This window comes from Pongo pygmaeus, chromosome 23 (assembly GCF_028885625.2).
Source record: "Pongo pygmaeus isolate AG05252 chromosome 23, NHGRI_mPonPyg2-v2.0_pri, whole genome shotgun sequence".
Taxonomy (NCBI): Eukaryota; Metazoa; Chordata; class Mammalia; order Primates; family Hominidae; genus Pongo; species Pongo pygmaeus.
The window spans coordinates 49819576-49843710 of record NC_085931.1 but is presented as its reverse complement, the minus strand read 5'-3'; the positions used below and the strand labels follow the sequence as shown (position 1 = coordinate 49843710).

The 24135-nt window shown below is 53.9% G+C and overlaps 1 protein-coding gene across 2 annotated transcripts; it reads left to right on the top strand.

Annotated features, from left to right (window-relative positions):
• The first annotated feature begins 11655 nt into the window (after positions 1–11655).
• On the top strand, positions 11656–22477 carry CBX6 (chromobox 6). Of its 2 annotated transcripts, none has more exons than XM_054470450.2 (5): positions 11656–11864; positions 12041–12084; positions 12229–12294; positions 12440–12506; positions 16768–22477. In XM_054470450.2, exons 1-5 carry the CDS (start codon positions 11796–11798, stop codon positions 17758–17760), a joined length of 1239 nt encoding a protein of 412 aa, XP_054326425.1. In that variant the 5' UTR covers positions 11656–11795; the 3' UTR covers positions 17761–22477. The 2 variants fall into 2 exon arrangements, with proteins under 2 accessions (XP_054326425.1, XP_054326427.1); XM_054470452.2 differs by having other exon boundaries at positions 11690–11864; positions 16822–22477.
• Positions 22478–24135: the final 1658 nt, after the last annotated feature.

Here is a 24135-nt window from a genome sequence, read left to right as displayed (position 1 = left end):
AAGTGGCAGAATGGGGGGGCTGGGTGCGGTGGCTCATGCCTGTAATCCCAGCACTTTGGGTGGCCAAGGTGGGTCAATCACCTGAGGTCAGGAGTTCGAGACTGGTCTGGCCAACATGGCAAAACCGCATCTCTACTAAAAATACAAAAATTAGCCAGGCATGGTGGCAGGCACCTGTAATCCCAGCTACTCAGGAGGCTGAGGGAGGAGAATTGCTTGAACCCAGGAGGCGGAGTTGCAGTGAGAGCCATTGCACTCCAGCCTGGGCGACAAGAGTGAAACGCAAAAAGAAAAGAAGAAAGAACGAAAGAACAAAGGAAGGAAGGAAGGAAGGAAGGAAGGGAGGAAGGAAGGAAGGAAAGAAGGAAGGGAGGGAGGGAGGGAGGGAGGGAGGAAGGAAGGGAGAGAAAAGAAAAGAAAAGAGAAAAGAACAGAACAGAACAGAACAGAACAGAACAGAACTGGCAGAATGGAACCCAAGAGAGGACCAGCCCCCCAGCACCCCCTTGTCAGGGCTCCCTAACCTTTCCTTAAAGTGAAAAAGAATCTGGAGAAACTAGCATTCCCCCTAAACCACTGAAATGTAGTTGGGAGAAAAAAAAAAAACAAAAACAAAAAACGTGCTGCCCAGCAAAACAGGAAGAGCAGGAAGAGAACAAGTTTGCACAGAGCTGAGAGATGAAAGACATCACGCCAGAGCTTTGCATCTCTTCTCACGTGCTTTGCATTCACTGGAAAGAGGTGTCCGGATGAGGGGCCCGTGGGAGCCAGAAGCACCCCTGGATTTTATCTGCAATTGCTCAGGTGTCAGTTTTCCCACCGTGGCCTTGACCACCCCTCGTCAGTCCCGCAGACCTTGCTGGGGGCCCCTGGCCTGACAAGCCAGACTGTTGTGGAAGAAAGAAACAAACGCTCTTCTTTAAATCATTGTATTTCCAAGTGTCTTTGTAGAGAAGACCTAACTAACTAGCAGACCAGAGGGGAATGGCTCCCTCCGTCTTGTGCACCCATCTGTGAGATGGTGCCCAGGCTTGGAGTTTCCAGGGAGTTTCCAGCTCTTTCCATTTTAATGTACAGCCTGTTGCCTCTCTGAATATACGTCAGGGAGGCTGCACTGCAGCAGATTGGAAATGCATCTGCCTCTTGGCCCTCGGAACCTCACCCAGGGCTCAGCCTCTGCATCCAGCTTGCTGTGCCAGGCCCCTTCGCCTCTGCAGTGAGTTGTCACTGGGGGCCTCCTCCCTGTACTTGGATCAAGGCCCAGGCTCTCCTCCACGGCCTGCAGGGCCCTGCCTCCCTCGCTGACCTCACTCTCTCTGTCCACTCGGCTCCAGCCCCGCTGGCTTCCTTCTGTCCCTCAGATATGCTAGGTGTGTCCCTGCCTCAGGGCCTTCTGATAGGAAAGCTCCTCTCCCAGATCTATGCAGCTGCCTCCTTTTCCTGGTGTGGGTCTCATCTCAGATGTGGCTGCTCTACAGGCCTGCCCCAGCCACCATGCTGAGCACCCCCCCCCCCATGAGCCCTGTTCCTCTCCACTGTGCAACCCTATTCAGCCTCTTCACAACACGTATCTGACTTGAAATCATCTTGCCGTGTGTGTTTGTTGTCTGTCTGCTGCCCCCATAAGAATCCAAGACTCTTGAGGGCAGGGACTCTGTCTGTCTTGTTCTCTGCCATGTCCCCAGCTCCTAGAATAGTACAAGCATATGATTGAAGCCCAGTAAATATTACTTGACTGCCTACCTAGTGTCAGGCCCTGTCCAGGGAACCAGGAGCACAGGAAACCCTGCCCTCAGGGAGCTCATGCTTTGCAGGGAGGTGGCAAGTCACCAGGAAGAACTCTCCTGTGTTCTTGATGCTCTATAAACACCCAAATGGGGCAAAGGAAGGCTGGCCAGTTCTACCTGGCAGGCCCAGATATGGCTTCATACAGGAGACCCCAGAACTGAGTTTTGAAAGATGTATAGGTGCATCCCGGGTGAAGGTACAAAGGTGTGGAAAAGCGGGGACCACCCTGGAACAGCAGGTGGTTCAAAGAGACCCAAGGAAGAAGGTGAGCAGGTTGAGGGTACAGGGTGTAGGGACATGGGGAAGAGTTGCTCTGCACGAGAAAGAGCTCAGCCTTCCTCTAGAGACAGCAAGAGCCACTGAGAGGTTTTTTCACTGTTGATATTTTGGCTCCTTCAATGTTGAAACATCTTAAACAGAGGAATGACTTGGTCAGAACTGCATTTCCAAATAATCCCTTTGCCAAAATTGGCGTTTCCCGTGTCCCTTGCCCAATCATGACCGTATTCGGGCATATTTCCAACAACTCTGCTGCCCTCTTTCTAAAAATAGCGAGCATGTCTTTGGAGGCACAGGATTTCACAGCACAACGTTTCAGAAGGAACTCTACATGTTTCTATTCTCTACATGTTCAGGGGCTCACACTGTCCCCTGAACTGTCTTTGGCTTCTTTGTCTACAGCTTCCTAGGTCAAATAGCATCATGTGGCTGGACTCGTTGGGCAGCAGGAAGAGATAAGGGAAGGGCATTAAATGGAAGAAGAAAAGTTTCATTCATCTCTGAGTCTTCCACATTTGGATAGAAACTCGGTATCCTCAATAGTAAAATGGAATAATAACAGCATCTACCTCGTAGAATCCTTTTGAGATCAAATTATTAATACCTTTTCTCTAATCAGGTAGAGATAGAAAAGAAGAAAAAATAAATAAAGTAAATTATTAATACTGTATGTAAAGCTCTCAGAAGAGTCCTTGAAACATAATGAGTTATTTTTTTTTTTCTTTTTGAGACAGTTTCACTCTTGCTGCCCAGGCTGGAGTGTAATGGTGCGGTCTCAGCTCACTGCAACCTCCACCTCCCAGGTTCAAGAGATTCTCCTACCTCAGCCTCCCGAATAGCTGGGATTACAGGTGCCCACCACCATACCCGGCTAATTTTTTTATTTATTTTATTTTATTTTTTTTAGTAAAGACGAGGTTTCACCATGTTGGCCAGACTGGTCTCGAACTCCTGACCTCAAGTGATCCTCCTGCCTCAGACTCCCAAAGTGGTGGGATTACAGAAATGAGCCCTATAAGGAGTTCTGTACAACATGTTAGCTGTTGTTATTTTTGGCCAATACAGCTTCAATTTCTAGAATTGGTCCAATATACTTTCAGTGGAAGAAAAACATATAAGTGTATACGATGTGTGCGTGTGTGTGGGGGGGGGTGTGTGTGATGTTCATCTCTCTTGAGGTATAAACTGGCTCAGGGCATATATAAACATACACTTCCACCATTGCAAACTTGCTGTGTGCCCAACACAGTTGCAGATGCTGATATGTATCATATGTTGTTATCCTCACGATAATTCTACAAGATAGGAATGATTATCTCCATTTTACAGATGAAGAACACTGAGGGTCAAAGAGGTTGATGATGAAAAGTTGCACCACTGAAATTCATCCGTGTGCACATCCATCTCTTCATGCATCTCAGTTCCTCCAGGGCAGGAATCCCATGTTTTCTACTTTGCATTCCCAGAGCTCATTGCAGGGAGTGGGAGAGAGACGCAGCGAGCGGCTGCTGGGCCTGAATCCCTATACATGTTATATGGTCAAAATTACTCTCAACAAGCCCTTCAATGGCACATCCAACAAATATTAATTGGAAAACATACATATATATTCATATATATATATATATATATATATATATATATATGAATTGGATACCTACTGTGTGCAGGGCCCTGTGCTAGCACTGGAGAAAAAGTGGGAACCAGATGGGCAAAGTCCCTGCCGCTGTGGAGCCTGGTGTCTAGTGAGGAAGTCAGGCATTAAATAAATGGTCACATTAAACAAATCATTCCTATAACGCCAGATAGTGTTAAGGACCAGGGGAAAAAAATAGACATTGTAAACCAAAAAGTGTCTGAGACAGGCCTCGATCAATTGAGAAGCTTATATTGCCAAGGTCAAGGACGTGTCCGGAAGATAGTGAATTCGGGTCCCGAGTTTTTATTTTCCTTTCCCATCTATGGGGAGAGAGGGTGGTGGGTAGGAGTTGGGGCTCCTTTACATAAGGTCGTCAGAGGAAATCTTTTTGAAGAGGTGACATCTGAGCAGAGATTGAAAGAACTGAAGAAGCCACCTGCCACCTCTGGGAGAAGATGTGACTGTTCTAGGTAGAGGGAACAGCAAGGACCAAGGTCCTGGGATGGGAGCAGCTTGGAGTTTGCAGAGCCTATAAAGTACCATACTCAGCTGCTGTGTCTCAACTCTCTGTAGTAACATCTGTTCCCTGCTCGGATCCCCAGGGGTCCCTGTTCTATGCCCCCCCAAGCCCACCCATGTGCCTTTCCTCCAGCAGCCAGCATCTGTAGCTCTCCTTCCAAAGGCCATCCCCAGGGTACTGAAGCCACTTTGCACACAGAGGCAGAAAGCAGCACGTGTCTGGGGGATCAACATTCCCCCCACCTAATACCCTTGCCCTGCAGCCTGTAACCAGGGTCTGGTGGGTAGGGGCAAATATTGAGGAATAACTTACTCTCCAGATCCCTTGAAGGGTGAGGCTGGGGCCACCCACTGCAGGACTTTAGCTCGACACCTTACTCTCTGCTTGCTTCCTTCCCTTTCCTATCTTGCTTCACTCATTCCCTTAGCAATCTCCCCTGGGAACACTTCCTTAATAAGTCACTTACATGTGACTAAGACAATCACATAATGGGTTAAGTTGCAGCAGTGTGCAGTGTATAGTGATAAAGACATCTGCAGAATATCATTTTACATTTTCTAAATGATGGAGACAAGTGCAGAGTTGACTCTGTGTTGAGTTAAATGTCCAGAGGATGCTACACCCTCCACATTCTAACTCACACCCCAGCCCTCCAGGACCTTAAATCAAGGACAGAATGAAGGCCTGTGGCCCTGTGGTCCCAAGCTCAAGGCACTGACTTCTGGCATCAGGGAGGGGACAGTCCATTCTGGAAAGTGGACTTGGATAGATCTTCAACGGGATTGGAGCTAAAGTACTCTTTCCCAATTCTGACACTGTCCACAGCCTTAAGAGACTCTGTGCCTCAACCATGCCAGGCTGACAGTCGAAGCCTGGGACAAAGCTACCTCCTCCCATCCCTGAGTCCCTCCTTGCCCCAGGTGCAGACAAACCCTGTTTGGCAAAGGCCTCACTCCCCATCCCTGCAAAGCCCAGTTCAGCACCTTCATTCCTTGATTTGTCCCACAGATATTTATGAGGCACCCACATGTGTCTGATGCTAGGGACATGGAGGCATAGCCCATGAGTCCCAACCATACCCAACTGGTAGAAGTCACAAAGGTAAGATGCCCAGAATTCTGTAGGTGCCTTTGTGAAAGGAGTGTCTGGCCCCAGGGATCCCATCAGCTTTAAGCGTGAGCTGTGTCCCAACTAGGGACCCTTGAGGTAAATTATTACAATAATAGCTCTGTGTCCCCTTTTCAGTGTGACCTTGCCACTCCTTCCATCCAGGCATGGAATCTCTTTCCCTGTTCCTGAATCTGGGCTGGCCTGATATATTAGTTTGCTACACTCTACCACTAATTGCTTAAAGCAATACCCCTTTATCATTTCAGTTTCTGTGGGTCAGAAGTCCAGGCACAGCTTAACTGGAATCTCTGCTCAGGGTCTCACAGGCTGCAATCCAGGTGTCACCTGGCACCACATCCCCATCTGAAAACTCAGGGTTCTCCTCCAAGCTCAGTGGCTAGTCACAGAATTCAGATCCTTGTGATTGTAGGACTGAGGTCCTCAGCTCCTGGAAACCACCCACCACCATTCCTGCCACATGGCCCTCTCTGCAACATGGCATCTTGCCTCTTCAAGGTCAACAGGAGAGTGATTCCGCTGCTTCCAACCTTTCCCCTTGGGAGAGGCCTGGATTGTCTTTCAAAGAGCTCACCTGATTAGGTCAGACCAAGATAAACTCCCTTTTGAATAAGTCAAAGTCAACTTAAAGGACCTTAATTATGTCTACAAAACCTTGTTTGGTTGGTTGGTTGTTTGTTTTTGAGACAGAGTCTTGCTCTGTCACCCAGGCTGGAGTGCAGTGGCACAATCTTGGCACACTGCAACCTCCATCTCCCAGGTTCAAGTGATTCTCCTGCCTCAGCTTCCCGAGTAGCTGGGATTACAGGTGCCCACCACCACGCTCGGCTGATTTTTGTATTTTTAGTAGAGATGGGTTTCACCATATTGGCCAGGCTGGTCTCAAACTCCCGACCTCAGGTGATCCACCCACCTCGGCCTCCCCAAAGTGCTAGGATTACAGGCAGGAGCCACCATGCCCGGCCTGTTTTTTCAATATAACCTAATCATGGGAGCAAAATCCCAACACGTTCCTTAGGTCCCTCTCATGCTCAAAGGGAGGGGATTATACAGGACATGTACACTGGGCTGGGGGAGGCAGGAAACTTAGTGGCCTTGAAATCTGCTCACCATACCTTGTGACTTGCTTTGACCAACAGAATGTGGTGGGAGCAATGTTGTGTAACTTCCAAGGCAAGACCTTAAGAAGCCTTGTGTGTCTCTCACCTTCTTGTGTGACTCCTGGAACCACATAAGCAAGCTTGAACTAGACTATGAATGATGAGGGACCATGAGGAGAGAGAGGCCCAGCCAGCATCCAGTACTATGACTCCAGACGTATGCGTCAAGCCTTGGCCTTGTCTCTGACTGTGGCCACACCACCTACCCTATACAAGAGCAGGAAAGAGGACCAGCCAAGGTGCCCATCAAACACGGAATCATGAGAGATAATAGATTCTTGTGTTTTAAGCCACCAAATTTTTGTTTGTTGTATTACAGGTTTTTTTGGTGAAAGGAAGGTAAGTCTCAGGACCCCCAAATCACTAAGCCAAAAAGAAAGTTGTTGGCCAGGCGCGGTGGCTCACATTTGTAATCCCAGCACTTTGTGAGGCCGAGGCGGGCAGATCACGAGGTCAGGAGATCGAGCCCATCCTGGCTAACACAGTGAAACCCCGTCTCTACTAAAAATACAAAAAATTAGCCGGGTGTGGTGGTGGGCACCTGTAGTCCCAGCTACTCAGGAGGCTGAGGCAGGAGAATGGCGTGAACCCAGGAGACAGAGCTTGCAGTGAGCCGAGATCGTGCCACTGTACTCCAGCGTGGGCGACAGAGCGAGACTCCGTTTCAAAAAAAAAAAAAGAAAGAAAGAAAGAAAAGAAGAAAGTTGTTGCCTTTTTGGGGGTTGAAAGTTGAATCCCAAAAATCACTAAGTCAAGCTGGGGACTGCATCAGGCAAACTTGGCTCCCATTTTTTCCCCAAATAAGATAGCTACAAAGATTAAAAAACTACATATCTCCTTCACAGTTTGCCCCCAAGGAATTTCCATGTGGGCCTCAATATCTTTACCCTAAAACAGTTCTGCTGAATTTCACCTTGGCAATGCAAATTGATAGTTTATCTTCACAGATGCGGGACAAGGACAGAACTCAAAGTCATCCCTCTTCTCACCTGAGACAAATGCATATCTAATTGCTTCCTCTGGCCTGTTGCTTATGTAAAAACGCAGATTCACTGAGACAGACTGAGGCATAAGTGACTCTTCCTCTACCCTCCTCACATGTAAATTGTGTACTCAGTGAAAGGCTGATCAGACTCAAAATAATACAACCTTTTGTCTCTTATCTACCTATCACCTGGAAGCACCCACTTCAAGTTGCCCCACCTTTCCAGACTGAACCAATGTACATCTTAAATGTACTGATTGATGTCTCATATCTCCCTAAAATGTATAAAACCAAGCTATACCCCTATCACTTTGGGTACAAGTCATCAGGACCTCCTGAGGCTATGTCACGGGCATGTCCTTAACCTTGGCAAAATAAACTTTCTACATTGATTGAGACTTGTCTCAGATAGTTTTGGTTCACAATTTCATAGGAAACTGATTTGTCCTCTGTCTGGGCAACAACTCACACAGGCTAAGAGATCAATTTTTTTCTTTTGTGATGTTACACCAAACCTCAGAACTATAGACTGTCAGAGGTGGAGGGGATTTTTTCTCATAGAATAGAGACTATCTTCTCCAGGGGCTCATAAACAAGGGAAGAGCATGTGAGAAATCCATAAATCTCTCCAAAATTTTGGAATGACTTGGAAATAACAGATTTTCAAAAGAGTCACCTGCAGCTGGTCGCAGTGGCTCACACCTGTAATCCCAGCACTTTGAGAGGCCGAGGCAGGTGGATCACGAGGTCAGGAGTTTGAGACCAGCCTGGCCAACATAGTGAAACCCCGTCTCTACTAAAAATACAAAAATTAGCCTGGCAAGGTGGCGCGCCTGTAGTCCCAGCTACTCAGGAGGCCAAGGCAGGAGAATCACTTGAACCTGGGAGGCGGAGGTTGTAGTGAGCCAAGATTGCGCCACTGCACTCCAGCCTGGGCAACAAAGTAAGACTCTGTCTCAAAAAAAAAAAAAATGAGTCACCTGCCAAAAAATGTCATAGAGTACTAAAAAGGGCCAGTTCCTCCCCCATTTTTGAAGTTGAAAAACTAAGATCCAGAGAGTAGAAAAGGACTTGTACAACATCACACAATTACCAAAAGAAAAGGGACCCGAGCCTGGCTGCCTGCATTCCCACTTCATCTCATCACATCCCTCCTCTACTTAAAACTCCCTCAAGCTTCCCACTGCCTGAGACAAAGTCCCAACCTACCCAGCATTCAAGGCTCTTCCCAAGTTCGGTCCAACCCATCTTTCCACTGCCATCCCTTGCCGTACTGCCCCAACCCATGCCATAGCAGACTTCTTTCCCATCCCCAAAACACACTCTCACGCTCTGATGTGCTTGTTCAAGTTGACACCTCCACCCGGGACACCCTGCCCATTCTTCACTGGTACGCCAATTCCCATTTGTCTTTCCAGCCCCAAATCGGAGGTCTCCACCTCTGAGAAGCCCTCCCAGCCTCACCTCCAGGCAGTAGGTTGCTCCCCTATGTCCACTCCCAAGACATCCTGTACAGACTCTTGTGGCAGGCTTATAATGCCTCCCCGAAAGATGTCCATGCCCTAGCCCCCAGAACCTGTGGATAGGATACCTTACTTACCATCCATGTTACCCTATGGTAAGAGGGTCTTTGCAGATCTGAGTAAGTTAAGGAGGTTGAGATGGAAAGATCATTCTCAATTATTTGGGCAGACCCAATGTAATCACAAGTGTCCTTATAAGAAAGAGGCAGAAGCCAGACGTGGTGGCTCATGCCTGTAATCCCAATAATTTGGGAGGCTGAGGCGGGCGGATTACTTGAGGTCAGGAGTTCAAGATCAGCCTGGCTAACATGGTGAAACCCCCATCTCTACTAAATACAAAAATTAGCCGTGTGGTGGCACACGCCTGTAATTCCAGCTACTTGGGAGGCTGAGACAGGGAGAATTGTTTGAACCCGGGAGGCAGAGGTTGCAGTGAGCCAAGATTGTGCCACTGCACTCCCACCTGGGTGACTGAGCAAGACTCCATCTCAAAAACAAAAACAAAAGAAAGAAAGAAGCAGGAAGTGAGCAAAGGGATCGTGGAAACAGAGATTTGAGGGATGAAGCCATGAGCCAAGAAATGCCAGCAACATTTAGAAGCTGGTTGAGGCACGGAACAGATACTCTCCTTGACCCTCCGAAAAGGGACCAGCCCTGAGGATACCTTCACTTGGGTCCAGTAACACTGATTTGGGACTTCCCGCCTCCAGAGTCATCAGATAACAAATTTGAGTCATTTTAAGCCACTGAGCTTGTGTTAATTTGTGAGAGCAGCAACACGAAACTCCTACACCTTTATTCTAGCATTAGTCACACTGTGTGACAGATGCCTTTCTCACTCCACTGACAGCTCCTCAGCCTGGGGCACCTTTGTTTCCTGATGGTTTAACACAAAGCCTGGTGCTTCACAAGGGCTCACAAACACTGCTGAATGAATCAACAAGTGGACTCACCTGCTTCATCCCCCACCTGTCTCCCTCAGCCCGAACACACACACACTGTCACACCCACTCCTCTCACCTGCCCACCCACCACCACCCACGTCTCCCAGGAGGACATTTCTATTTTTACCACAGCAGCTCACCTTGGGCTAGCCAGCAAATAGCTGTTACCCTGGAACATACTGATTTTAAGTGAGGAGAGGGATTTCTCTCAAGGTAATAATTGGACAAATCTGCGGGGAGAAAAAGACTAACATTTTGCTGTGGTGGATTTGAAACCCAAGAATTGGCACTGTAGCACAGAAACGTAAAAATCTTTCCTAATGAGCCATTGATGTTCGCAAGACACAACCCTGACTCTTCACAATCCCCATTCCTCCCCACCCCATCTCAGCCCCAAGGTGGTCACTGGAAGGATGGTGAAATCTGCATTTAATGACACTGAAAGATGTCCACTTTATAGCATTAAGGGAGAAAAGCAGATTCCAGAACAGTGTGAATAGCGTGATCCCATTTTGTTAAAAAATTAAATCTACAATGTGTATGTATATGTATATACATACATACGTAGGTGTACATGAGTTTATATAGGCTTAGAGCAGAGCCTGGAAGATTGGTGAAGATGTTAACAATGGTTTTATGGGGGTTATGGACAGTTGTTTTATCTGTATTTTTTAAATTGTTTTTACAAAGAACAAGACTACTAACGTAATGGGAACTAAAGTTCAAGTAATTTCAACATTTAAAAAGTGGAGCGTTTTGCGCGGCAGGGCTATTTTTGTGTGTCCGTTCCTGGACAGCCCCAGCTCGATCCCCCGCCCCTCCTCAAGTGGGAAGCTGGGATCTGGGCTCCCCAGAGCAATGGCGGAAGCTTCGCGCAGCTGCGGGCGGGGAGAGGGACGCGGCCGGGTCGGGGGGCCGGGAGGGGTGCTGGGAATCGGAAAACACAGATATGACCGCGAAGGCAGTTTCTGCCGAATGACCAGACGATGACCCGCTGTGGGCCCAAGGCGGGGTGCGGGGAGCCCGTTCCTGCCCGCGGTCCCTCTCCCTCCCCTACTGCCACACCGGCCCCGCCGAGTCCTCCCCGGTCTCCTGGGCGAGGACAGGTGCCGCCCGAGACCCCGGCCGCAGACAGATGCCCACGGTCACTCCGGCCTTCCTCGGCCCCATTCGCCGCACACCCCCTTCCTGCGGTGGCGTTTTTGTTTTAACTCTTCTGAACTGGTTACAAAACCACACTCCCACGAATAAATAAATAATGGGTGGGGGGCGATGTTTTAAAGAAATTCCCGCAAGGCCTGGCAAGGCAACAGCAACTGCATTTCTGCTGCATCATATTTAACTGTTTTCAGGCTGCTGCGGGAGATGCGCGGTGGCGGCGAGACTCGGGCTCCACAGCCCTTCTCCGCCCGGGGCCTGGCGAGACTCGCGTGGGGATTAAGAGGCGAGGAAAGGGTGTCAGCGATCGGGCGCCGGCAAGACGTGAAGGGGGGGGTGATAAGCGTAAGGCCGCAGCGTGTCCGCAATCCGGGCACCCATCGGGTCGGCCGGCAATTGCTCCCTCTGCCCGCGCGGCCCCTTTAAGAGCCAGCGCGCGCCCCCGCCCCGCGAGCGCCGACTTTCCCTAGCAACCGCCCCGGGGGAGGGGGAGGTCCTGGCAACCGCGCGCCAGCCGCGAGGATCACGTGACGGCCCGCAGCTGGAACGCGAGCGCGCGCCCCGCCGCGCTCCCGCCCGCCGGGGCCTGGGCGCTGCGGCGCGTGCGCGAGCGGTGCCGCACCGGCCGCGGGCGCAGGGAGTATTATGGGCTGTGGGTGCCGCTGAGCAAGATGGAGCTGTCTGCAGTGGGCGAGCGGGTCTTCGCGGCCGAATCCATCATCAAACGGCGGATCCGAAAGGTGAGCCGCCGCCCGGGGCGGGCCGCCGCTGTCCGCAGGCGGGGCCGGGGCCGGGGGCCCTCGGGGCGAAGCGGTCCCGCTAGCCCGGCTCCCTCGCCCAGCCCCGCGCCGCCGCCTCCTCGCGTCCCCGCATCCTCCCCACCCCCACCCCCGTTTTTCTCCCCTCTGTTTTTCAGGGACGCATCGAGTACCTGGTGAAATGGAAGGGGTGGGCGATCAAGTGAGTGTCGCGGGGTCCGGGGGCGTCGCGGGAGGGGAGGCAGCGGGCACCGGGGCCTGGGGTGGGGGTGCGCGCGCTTGCTCTCGCCGCGTGCCTGTCCCTCTCTGGTCTTCATCCTGATTTTGTGCGTTTGTGACTCGGCAGGTACAGCACTTGGGAGCCCGAGGAGAACATCCTGGACTCGCGGCTCATTGCAGCCTTCGAGCAAAAGTGAGTTGTTGGGGAAACTGGCAGGGGCTGCGAGGCCGAGGCTGGGCTGGGGCGCCGCGCGGGGAAGCGGGAGAGCCGAGGAGGGCAGCGCGGAGTGGGGCCCGGGAAGGGGCTCTTTTTAACCTCTGGTGTTTTTCGGCCGCAGGGAGAGGGAGCGTGAGCTGTATGGGCCCAAGAAGAGGGGACCCAAACCCAAAACTTTCCTCCTGAAGGTAACCTGGCCCAGCCCCAGCAGCATCCCCCTCTCGGGCCCCCAGCCCCGGCACAGCACGGGGCCTGGAAGGGAGGGACAGATACGCGGCCGCCCAAGCGGGCGGGCCTTTTCAGAGGGGCCCCAGCTGGGCAGGGGGTGGTTGTGAGCCCCCCCAGAAGCCCCTGATGGCAAGCCTCAGCCAGCTTCAGCTTCAACAAGAGGGTCCTGGGACTGGGGATAATCCTCCCAGTTGAAACTAGGGGCTGGGGATGCCTTTAGGGCTCCAGGAAAGGGGGTGGCTGAGGCAGGTGGGGGATGCCCATGGGAAGGGGGCATTTGTTTGAGCTGTTATGACTGTGCTGGGAGTTGGAACCCAGGGGGAGAGTGAGTGGGGTCCCACCTCCTGGCAGGGCACAAGGAGAGGATTTGGGGGACCACCTGCCTCCCTGCCCCCAGCTTCCCCCGTTCCGTCTTTCAGGATTTGTTCTTCATGGCTCCCCTCCTTTCTTGGGGATCCAACTTGAATTTGACCTCAAATCATTTCACTTTGAATTTATCACCCAGGCTGGGCCGCTAACTTTAGGGCTCTGAGCCTCAGTTTCCCCCCACTCCCGGCCATTTCTGGGGGATGGGGATGTGGGAGTGAGAGCATAGCATATTAGCCTCTGCTAGGGAGGGAAGAACTTCCAGAGGAAGCCATCTTGGAGGATTTGGGTTATTTTATTTTGACAAGGAAAAACAGAGTCTGGGAAAGGAAGGGCAAGATGGCCCTAGGTGGCAGGCACGGCTGCAGGTGGGACTCACTGGGCCACCTGTCTTCCTGTAGTGCTACGGATGCCTCAGGGCCCCCTCCCACCCGACAGCCGGTGACTTTGTGGGAGGACTCTTTTTCGGAGAAGAGAAGCAGAAGTGAAAGAAATGTTGGTTTCCAGAATTTCATATTTTTATAACCCTCACCCTCAAGCGACGCACATCCTAGGGGATCCAGGGAGTAACCTTAACCCTGATGCTTCTCTTGGGGAGGGATGGGCGGAGCAGCTGGAAGGCTGGTGGGCTGTGTGACAGCCTCTCAGTGCAGCTGGGGCACCCTCTAGCGGCGAAGCGAGTATGACCATGAGCATTGATACACAGAACGCCTTTTTTTCTTGATAGTTCTTTTGGTTCCTGAGCTGGGTGTGGGCCTAATACAGGGCTGAGCCCCCACATGGATTATCTCCATTAATTCTCTCAACAGTTCCAAGAAGTAGGGAGTATTATCCCCATTTCACAGATAAAAAATCAAGGCCCAGGAAGGGAAAGTGACTTAACCCGAGGTCCAGCTTCCTGGCTTCATCCTGTCTCCTTTTCTTCATCTTGTGCCTTGAGGAGTCCATGTCAGGTTAAAGGGGGAAGGCAGACACACACAGGAAACTATGAAGGCTGCAGAGCTGGCGTGGCAGGGGATAGAGACGCAGATAGTAGGACTTTTTTATCTGGACCCTAAGAAACAGGTAGCCTGAGAGTGATGTGGATGTTTGTGAGGGGCTATGGAGATTAGCTTGGGCCGAACACATTGCTCTGGGGCTCCCTGAGAGGCAGTATGGCAGAGTCAGCAAATTACACTCAGCGCTTTCTGCCAGGAACTACTCTGAAGCAAACAGGAGCCCATGAGATAGTTTCCATCCTCCCTGTTTTACGCATGAGGAAACAGGGCCAGAGGTGTCCAGTAACTTGCCCACAGACATGGGGAGAGGCTGTGGTAGAGTTCAGGTGCTCGAACCTTCACACCATCTACGGTGCATGCCAAGCCCACAGAGCTATGCCTGTCACCTGGTCGGGGTGCAATAAGCATGTTGGCTACAGTTATTTTTAATTCATTAGGCAGACCCAGGTCCCACTTTCAAAGAGTTCTCCATGTGGGGAGGAAGAGGAAGGGTGAACCCTTTAAAAAATAATAATATATAGAAAGTATAAAGAAATGTCAATGTATGCCAAGCATACATTGGAAAAAGATCACTGCTTATAAGCCCACCACCCATGGGTAGGTCTGTTCAGTTATTTGCTGCATGCCAGGCACTGTGCTGAGCAGGTGCCATATACTCTCTGATCATCACAGGAGTGCCCGTAGTAGGCCCTGTGATGGTCAAGCAGATAAGGAAAGGAGACTCACAGCTAGGGTTTCTTTCTGGACCTGCCGTTTGCCCACACTCTGCCCCTCCCCCAGGAACAGTCCGTCACCCCTGGACTCTTGGAAGCATAATTGCAGAAGTCAGGAAACTCAGGCAGTTTGCGGAGGGAGTAAACACTTAACTTTCTGAGAGTCAGAAAGTGTGGGGATGCACCTGCAGAATGTCTCCTTACCATGCCAAAAAAGCCTGGGCTTTTCCCTGCCTTTGTGTGGGAAGGGGTCTGAGGGGCCCAATCCCTGGGAGCTGGGCTGGCAGCATTGGCATGGGCAGGCCCGGCTTCATGTGCTGCCACCTAGTGGCGGAAGGGACCGTTAACCAAGCAGCCCCAGGAGGCCTAAGCCTGGGCTGGGAGGACCACGTGGAGTCACAGTCCCTTCTCCCATGGGGGTGAAGGCCATGTTCTAAATGAAGACATCCTTGCTTAGCCAACAAATAAGCCAGCAAACACCTCTCCTGGGAGTTGTGGTCAAATGGTAATCTAGTCTTGTCTGACGGGCATATGGGCTACCTCCAGGTACTAGTTAAGCATCCAGTGCGGTGGGGAGTGGGAGGTAGAGAGACCTCACAACAGATCCCACCCTCAAGGACCTCACAGACCAACCGTGGGGACAGCGCCTTCCTCTTGGTCCCAACCATCTCTCACCTAGATTGAGGGCAGCCATCACCTAACAAGTCTCCCTGCCCCAGCAGGATCTGTAAAACCCACGCCCCTTGTGGCACCCCACACACACCCCTTGTGGCACCCCACACACACCCCAGCCTCTGTCCCCAGCCCTTGCTTTCAGTCCTGTGACTCCTCGCCATCTTCTCACACCACTGGGACCTTGCCCAGAGGACTCTCTGCCTCTACCATCTGTCTGTCTTAGCAGGCCACCGCGGCCTCTGGAACTGTCTGGGGTGCAGTCAGGGCTCAGTAAGGACCAGGATTTTCTCCTACTTAGGTGTCAAGGCCAGGCTTCGATGTTTCATTCTCCAAGCCTGGGGTCTGTGCTTCTCTGGGCTCTGTGGTTCTTTTCGCTGTGTGAAATCACTTCATGTTCCCGCTGCCCACCATCCTCCCTGTAATAGGGCAGCTCTCCAGGGGAGAGTGTGTGTGTGTGCAGCTGTAACCCCAAGCAACTGGTGCCTGGCGCCTCTGTACCTTCCTTAGTAAAGAAAGGACTGGCCATGCAGACAGCTTACATCGCCTTACGAGACCCTTAGCCTCTCTCCATTTAGTGGCATCTAACAACAGGTGGGTTGGACTAGAATCTGGGGTCTCTTGAGAGCCCTGCGGCTTTAGAGAGATTTCATGCCTGGAAGGACAGGCCTAGGAACCTGGGGCAGTATTCCTGGCTGCCACGACCTCTGCACCACCATCCTGCCCCAGACCACCTTGGCACAGAGAATAGGCAGTGGTCAGGCCCACCTCTAGGCCTATCCCCACCAAACTCATGTCTGACCGAGTTGGGTTCCAGCCCAGGCTTTGGGGTGCAGGCTTTGGGATGCATTGGTACCAATGGGCAGACAAGTAAATGAGACCCATCCAGGGAAGTATGGTGGCTGAGGTGCTGGCCAGCTGAGGAGGCAGGCTGGAGCCGGAGGTCAGCCTGCTCAAAGGCAAGAGAGTACGGGGCATTGGGAACATGGTGGGGGAGCAGGGAGGACCCACCTCCTCCTTTCTGTCACCACGAATGAGTCCGTGGAGGAGTCACCGCTTGGGCTGGATCTGCCACAGAGCAGGGGTTTGGCAGGGGCTTCTGAGCAAAGGGCTGCGCTCCCCACACTGTGTCCCAATTGTCGACACTCCTCCGTGTCAGCAAGGGCAGCCATAGAGTGGCCCAGGGCCCTCTGTGGAGTTAGCAGAGGTGGTGGGTGGTAGGAAAAACACAGTTTTGGAATTGGGCCTGGACAAGGGTGTCCTGACTCTGACCTTGGAGTCAGAGGCAAATTGCTTCATCTCTGAACCTCTGTTTCCTTTTCTAAGTCGAGGTCATAAAGACCAGTGATTCTCTTAAATACTCTCGGGATCACTGGCTGAGAGGCTCTACTTAGGGCTGGCTGGCGCAGGGACATCCAGGGGAGGTCAGCGGGCAGGCCTGAGGTCCCACCCACCCCTCCCTCTGCCCGCAGGCGCGGGCCCAGGCCGAGGCCCTCCGCATCAGTGATGTGCATTTCTCTGTCAAGCCGAGCGCCAGTGCCTCCTCGCCCAAGCTGCACTCCAGCGCAGCCGTGCACCGGCTTAAGAAGGACATCCGCCGCTGCCACCGTATGTCCCGCCGTCCCCTGCCCCGCCCGGACCCGCAGGGGGGCAGCCCCGGACTGCGCCCGCCCATCTCGCCCTTCTCGGAGACGGTGCGCATCATCAACCGCAAGGTGAAGCCGCGGGAGCCCAAGCGGAACCGCATCATCCTGAACCTGAAGGTGATCGACAAGGGCGCTGGCGGCGGGGGCGCCGGGCAGGGGGCCGGGGCGCTGGCCCGCCCCAAAGTCCCCTCGCGGAACCGCGTTATAGGCAAGAGCAAGAAGTTCAGCGAGAGCGTCCTGCGTACACAGATCCGCCACATGAAGTTCGGCGCCTTTGCGCTGTACAAGCCTCCGCCAGCCCCCCTGGCTGCCCCGTCCCCCGGCAAGGCTGAGGCCTCAGCCCCGGGCCCTGGGCTGCTTCTGGCCGCCCCCGCCGCCCCCTACGACGCCCGCAGCTCTGGCTCCTCCGGCTGCCCCTCGCCTACACCACAGTCCTCTGACCCCGACGACACGCCTCCCAAGCTCCTCCCCGAGACCGTGAGCTCATCCGCCCCCAGCTGGCGCGAGCCGGAGGTGCTCGACCTGTCCCTCCCTCCCGAGTCGGCAGCCACCAGCAAGCGGGCACCGCCGGAGGTCGCAGTTGCTGCCGGCCCGGCACCTCCCACGGCCCCTGAGCCCGCCAGTGCCTCCTCCGAGCCCGAGGCTGGGGACTGGCGCCCCGAGATGTCACCCTGCTCCAATGTGGTCGTCACCGATGTCACCAGCAACCTCCTGACGGTCACAATCAAGGAATTCTGCAACCCTGAGGATTTCGAGAAGGTGGCTGCTGGGGTAGCAGGCGCCGCTGGTGGCGGTGGCGGCATTGGGGCGAGCAAGTGAGGGGGCTCCGCCAAGGAGGGGGGCTTGGGGGGGCCCTCCTGCCCGAAGTCATACTCTTGCTCCCACCGCACCCTTGCCCCCAGCCCTCTCTCCCTGTGCTTTGCTTGTCTCAAATGGCTCGGTGTTGACCCAGGGATGGGGCTGGGTAGTTGGGGTCCCAGAAAGCCAGGGGGTAGGGGCCACCCTGGAATGGGGCAGGGGAAGGGCACACCCCCTGCCCATGCATGGTAGGGCCCACTGGGTGGTTTCTGGAAAGCCCTAGAACCTAGGGTTCCTCTGCCCCTTCCACATCCCACCCGTCTCTCTAGCTTGCTTCCTGCTCTCCTGTGCGGCGTCTGATTTCTCGGTGCTAACCTGGCAGCTGTGGGGCCCTTAGGAGACCCCCGCCGAGGGTGGACACAGTCCCTTTCCTTCCTGCAGATGCCTAGGCAGGAGGAGGGCTTCCTGCCTGTTTGGCAAAGTCCCAGGCAGAGGCCAAGGATGAGGCCAGACTCGGCTCCTCCCTCCACGTCAGCCAGGGCATCAGAAGTTGGGCCAGGGCGGGGTCTTCCCTGCTCGATTTTGGATGAGGCCTAAGTAGACCCCCTATGCCCTGCTCCAGCCCTGTCTCTTTCCTAACCCCCTCAATGGTGGGAGGAACTGGCAGAGGGTGCGCCTGGCCACAGCCTCCCCGCATCTAAAGGCCCCTTCAGTTCTTGACCAAAGGTGCTACGAGAACCTGCCGTGGAAACTTCCAGTTGTGCGTCTGCCCAACTTGCTGTGTTTGTCCGTGGGTTCATACGCGCATTGGGTGCTAGGCCCCAGGCTGCCGGGTGGCACCCTTTACAGTTCTTTGAACAGGGGCATTGAAGGCCTGGACCACCTCTCGCCTCAGTAGGCCTGGAGGTTTGCTGTGGAAGTCACCAGGCCTCCCCTCCTGGCCCAGGCTTGCTGGGGGCACCGTGCCCCCCACCCCCCTGCCCTCCTCGGGGCGGTCAGCCCAACCTGTCGGACCTTCACTTCACATCATGGTGGGGACCGAGATAGAGAGGGAGACCCCGTTCCAAGCTCTCCCTTCCTCCCGGTGTTTGGGGAGGACGCCAAGGAATCCATTCCCGAGGGCCTCCTGGCTTGTCCCAGCCCCTCTTTTGCTTTTGACCACGGAGGCTTTCTCACAGCCCAGCCTGCCTGAAGCAAAGGAGCCTCTTGTGTCCTGGGCAGCTTCTGTTTCCCTCTGCTGCCAGGGAGCTGAGGCACTGGTGCCAGTGGCAGAGGCCACAGCCCCAGCCTTAGGCCAGGCCCTGGGAGGGCAGGCAGGCAAAGGTGAGACCAGAAGGGCTGTGTTCTCCAGGAGAATGAGGGTGTTGGTCCCAGGATTGGGACCGGGGCCCCGCCGGCCAGCCCTGGGCCACTTCCCAGGTCTCCGTTGTGCGTGGGTGGCGTGTTCCAGGCGTGGCTGGAGCTGGCTTCCTGGCTGTGCTGCCATGGGCCCCTCCCTCAGAAGCACGTTGGCAGAAGGCCGATCAGAACCCTAGCGCCTTTGGTCCTAAGAATGAGAGGCTGCCTTCCTTCCCAATCTCCCTGCCAGGGCCCACAGCGTGGCCCTAGCCCTCCCCTCCCTGGGATGTAGAACGGGGACCCTCGCAGGGTCGGGGTGGGGGCTGATACTCCTCGGCCCCTCCCTACCCTGCCCTGTGTGTTGGCTTTGTGGCCGTCCAAGTGCCAATTGGCTTTTCCCCCAAATAAGGGCTGGTATTTCTCCTCTGTCCTTGGAGGTGATTTCCCCCTGACCCCCTGCCCCAGGTGAGTGACCACCTGGGTGCCAGTTACAGGTGTTTCCAGAGACCATAGAAATGTGTTTTCCTGAGAGTTCGTGTCATTCGTGACTTTTTTGTAAAGAAGTTGTGTTTTCAGAGGTGATTTTATGACAGGAAAGTGAAAGAATTAGTTTTGCAAAAAAACAAAAACAAAAAAAGAGGAAAAAAAAGAAATAGAAAAAAATATTGTGGGATTCCTATGGGGGGGTGGGGGGGAAAGAGATATTTAAGAAAAAATAGTAACGCAGTGATTGCACAGGTGAGGTGGCAATGTCAGGATGGGGCGGAGGCCTGGGCCCAGCTGGCAGGTCCCCTGGCGTCGCAGGCACTGTGGAGAGGGCCTGGACCCAGATCTCCACACCCATGCTTGCTCATAGGGAAGGACAACAGCGGGTCCCCGGGGAGCTAACCCAAGCTGCAGGTCCCGGCAAGCTGAGGTTTGGGAGGGTGGGGTGATTTTCTCCAGGGGGCTGGTGAGTGGGCAGTTTGGTTTCTTGCCCCCTTCTGTTCCTTTGCCAGTTGTTGGGCCATCTGGTCCCTACCACCGCCACCCTATGGGGGAGACCTCCCTCCCCACGGGTCACCCTAAAGCCCACGACCTCTCTGAGCCTCCCTGGCCTGAAAGGGGATGCAGGCTTCAGGAGGCAAGAAGCTGGGCCCTGGGGGTGGCTGGGGAGAGGGAATGCATTTCCCTTGCCACAGGTGGTCTGCTTCTGCTGGCCTGAGCTCCAAGAGGAGCAGCCCGGGCCAGCCTTGGTGCATGAAGAGGCACCAGGCACACCGCCTTGAGGTGGGCAGTGCCCATGGGGGCCTGAGTGGATGGGACCGAGGGTGAGCGGAGGCCTCCTTCCTCCCCTCTCGAGTACCCCCACCCCCCACACACTTGCACGGATCGGCCTCCCTTGGGAGATCAGCCTCCATGGGCCCCTTGTCCACCCTTGCTGCTTTCCATTTGCCTAATTACCAAGCAGAAGTTGCAATCTGGTTTGCTTTATTTTTGTATGTGAAATAACCCCCAAAGCCCGATCTCCTCCTACGTTCAATATTGGTTGGGGCATCCGTCATCTCCCCTTAAGTGCGCCCCCTCCCCACCCAAGTATCATAGGAAACAGGTGAGGTCTGGTGTCTCTGGTTTGAGACGGTAAGTTGGGACCCATCCCTGTCTGGGTCCCCACTCTGACCTTTAGTTTGCCCTTCTGTGAAATGGGTATATTGGGCAGCAAGCCCTCTTCAGAAAGCGCTGCTGGTGTCAGAGCAGCTGCCCAGTACCAGGTGGGGGTCAAGGTTGCTGGTACTGGGGCCCCCAGCTGCCCACAACCCCTCTTTGTTCTCACCCTGCAAAGGGGTCAAGGTCAAAATGAGCCTCATCCTTCCTATGATCTGGGAAGAGGTGATGATCAAGTCCCCAACTTCAGTGTGAGGCGGACAGAGTTGAGGGGATGGCCCCTTTTCGAAGAGGTGAAAATGGTTTTGGAGAAGCGCAGCTGCTTCACTGGGGGAATGCGGCAGGGACTGGGGCCCAGGATGCTTTGGCCTATGGGGAAAAGCCCTTTAAAAGGCAGGGCCCAGGCCCTGGAGCCAGCACAAAACTGGCAGCGAGCCCCTGAGCCAGGAGGTCCTGGAGGAGAGCCAGGCCGATGGGCCTGCCCAAGGCTGGAAGGTCAGCCCCAACAGGGAGCTGGGTTGGCCAGGGGGCTGGACTGCTACCAGCCTCTCTGGTCTATGGGGACCCAAGAGGACACATCCCCCTTTTGCCCACTTTTCTGTGTCGTTTTGTTGTTTTGGTTTGTGGTGGTTTTTCTTTTTTCTTTGGTTTTTCTTTTTTCTTTTTCTTTTTCTTTTTCTTTTTTTTTTTTTTTTTGCACTTCGCCCACACGGGACAGTGGAGCCCCACCTGGTCAGTTCCACTTCCGGGCTCCCATGCACTTGCCCAGGGCGGCCTCTTTGGGACGGGGATGGTTTGAGGAATCACTTTTAAAGAAAAAAGGAAGACATTGAAAGATTTTAGTTTCTTCCCTATCTGCATGTCCTCTCGTATAGAAAGCCCAGAATTAGGGGCTAGAACTCCAGGAGAGGGTCTCCCCGACTCATCTCTTGCTGACAGTCACCAGGATGCAGAAATAGGGAGATGGTTAGTGGGGGCCAAAGATGCCCCCTCCCAGGCCTTCGTGGTTCCCTCCTCCGCCCCCTGCAATCTTTGGAGGAGTCAGTGCCTCACTCCAGCAGTGAGTGCCTACTGTATGCAGGTAGTCAGCCAGGCAAAGGGAGACTAACGGTCTCATGGGGGAACCCTCTTGCAGGAGGCCAGGTAGCTGGAGCAAAGCGTTCCGGCTGCCCTTGCTGCTGGGTGGAGTGGAGAGGGAGACTTCTTTTCGTTGGTTTTAATTTAAAAACACAAAGGCCTAAAGAAATACGTATCTTATAATTTTTTTTAATTTTTGAGAAGTTCATTTAATGAATTGTGCACGAATGAATTCTATATATATAAAATATACATATATAGCTCTATATTTGGGGAGGGGCACTGTCTCTTTTTTCTCTCTCATTTTTAAAATGAAGTGTTGTTGCCTTTGTATGTGGTTCAACCATCCAGCTCCCAGCTGGCTAAACTTTGCCTCCAGTGGTCAAAGATGGGAAAATAGTGGGGTTGGCAGGAGATGGAAAACGGAGGTGCCACCCCAGCATGGGGGGCAGGTCCCCCAGTCCACCCTGCCCCTCCCCCTGTGGAGAAGACGCTTAGTTGGGGGTGTGGGTTTGGGCTCCATTCTGGATTCGGCGGTTCCGGGGGAGGGGTGGGTCTGTGCCGATTACTCTGTCTTGTACGTTTGTTCTGCTGCTCTTCAATATTGTATCAACGCCAGGAAAGGGGGGGTGAAAAGCCTCTTTTACCCCCCAAATAAATTGTCACATTCCGAAGCTGAGGCCTAGCCCCTAGGTTGGGGTGTGTCTGTGTCTTCTTCCAGCTGTGACTGGCTTTTCAAAAGCAGCAGGCCCATGTCCCTCCAGTGACAGGTGAAGAGGGGGAAGCCCTGTCCCACCGCTGGCACTCACTTGCTTCCCAGTTCCTATCTCCCACACTCCCCCAGCTCACATGTGCCTCAGTAGGAGAAAGAGATGCCTGCTGCTTCTTGGACCCTTGAGAATAACGGGTAGGTAAGAGTGGGAGGATGAAGGTCTCATCACTGCCTGTCCCTCAGTGGGAATCACAGCACCCACAGAGAGGAAGGGACCTCTGGGGTTGTGGCCCCAGAGCCCAGGAGAGAGCAGGCCAGAATGGGCCACCAGCTGCTCTTGCCATTGAGTCCTACGGTTTGGCACCCAACCGTGCCATAAAGTCCCATATCACATTCCAATAATGAGAATGGTGGTCTTCGCATTTGTTTTCTGGGTGCCATGTGCCTTCTCTCATGAGATGACACACCCTGTGCCCATATAGGTGGGCTTAAAAGCAGCAGCCCCAGGCAAACTTCCATGCCTTCCCCAGGTGCCTGGCGTTCCACCTGCAAGCGCCCGATGACTCCCTTGGCCGGCCACCTGTTTGCCAGGCCTTGGACAGGTAGCGCTCTGGTCTCCCCTTCCTCACCACCCCACCTCCTGTCTGGCCTCTCTAGTGTCTCCCCACCCTGCACCCTGGGGTCCTGAGCGCTTCTGCTTTGGCAGCGGCTCTGGCCTGGTCCACCGGTCTCCATCCTGGCCTGCACCTGCCCCCTGTGTCTTCCACACCAGTGCCATAGGGGTCAGGGAGCCTACCGCCTTCAGGATCATGCCCCGGCACCTGGGCCTCTAGGCAGGCAGGAGTGTGATCTAGTTTCTTGGTCACGCCCGGTCCCAGTGCTGGGGATATTCAATGCAGACAGACACTGCTGTTAATTTCCAGGCTGCAATGCCCAGAGCCCCCACAGCTCAACACAGCCTGTGTGCCATCTGCAAATGGCTGAGGTGCAAAGTCTCCCCCAGCCTCCACCTCCCCACCTCCCTCCTCCTTGCCTGCCTCTGCCTGAAGCCCCTCCCCTGCCACCTGCCCTCCCGGGCCCTGCCCTGTCTCCTCCCTCGGTATTGACCTGTGGTTTTGTCTGTCCCCTTTCCTAAGGACAGGGCTGGGTCTTCATCCCCTCTCTGCCCACACCTCAGTGCCTGGCACATGGCAGGCCCAGATCATCTCCGTCACCAAGCTCAGTCCTCTTCCTATGCTGGCAGGGACAGTAAGGCTTGGGAGTGGCTGAGAGGTAGACCCGGGGCTCAGTGCAATCAAACAACTGCCTCTGAGCATTACCAGTGGGCCTGGCCTGGGCCAGGCAGGGGCCAGCAGGACAAATGGGATTGTGTCCCTGTCCCGGATACGGGGCTGCCACTGGGCAGGCAGGTGGGAAGGGACTCACAGTGAAGCACCGACAGGGCAGGGGAGACCAGCCAGTAAGCCAGGGCTGGTCCTGCTCAGTGCCACTGCTGCACCTCACGGCCAACTCCTTGTCATCTTGAGCACCTGCCTTGGTGTTCTACTCCCAGAAAGCCCTCATTTGCACTTATTTTTTTGAACCCCAAATTATCAGTGCACCTACTATCAGCCAAGCCTTGGTGA

Excerpts from the sequence above, each read along its gene's own strand:
- CBX6 (XM_054470450.2), top strand. The coding sequence starts at position 11,796 with ATGGAGCTGTCTGCAGTGGGCGAGCGGGTCTTCGCGGCCGAATCCATC. Across the intron at positions 12,085-12,228 it reads TGGAAGGGGTGGGCGATCAA|GTACAGCACTTGGGAGCCCG; the intron begins GTGAGTGTCGCG and ends GTGACTCGGCAG. Across the intron at positions 12,295-12,439 it reads ATTGCAGCCTTCGAGCAAAA|GGAGAGGGAGCGTGAGCTGT; the intron begins GTGAGTTGTTGG and ends TTTCGGCCGCAG.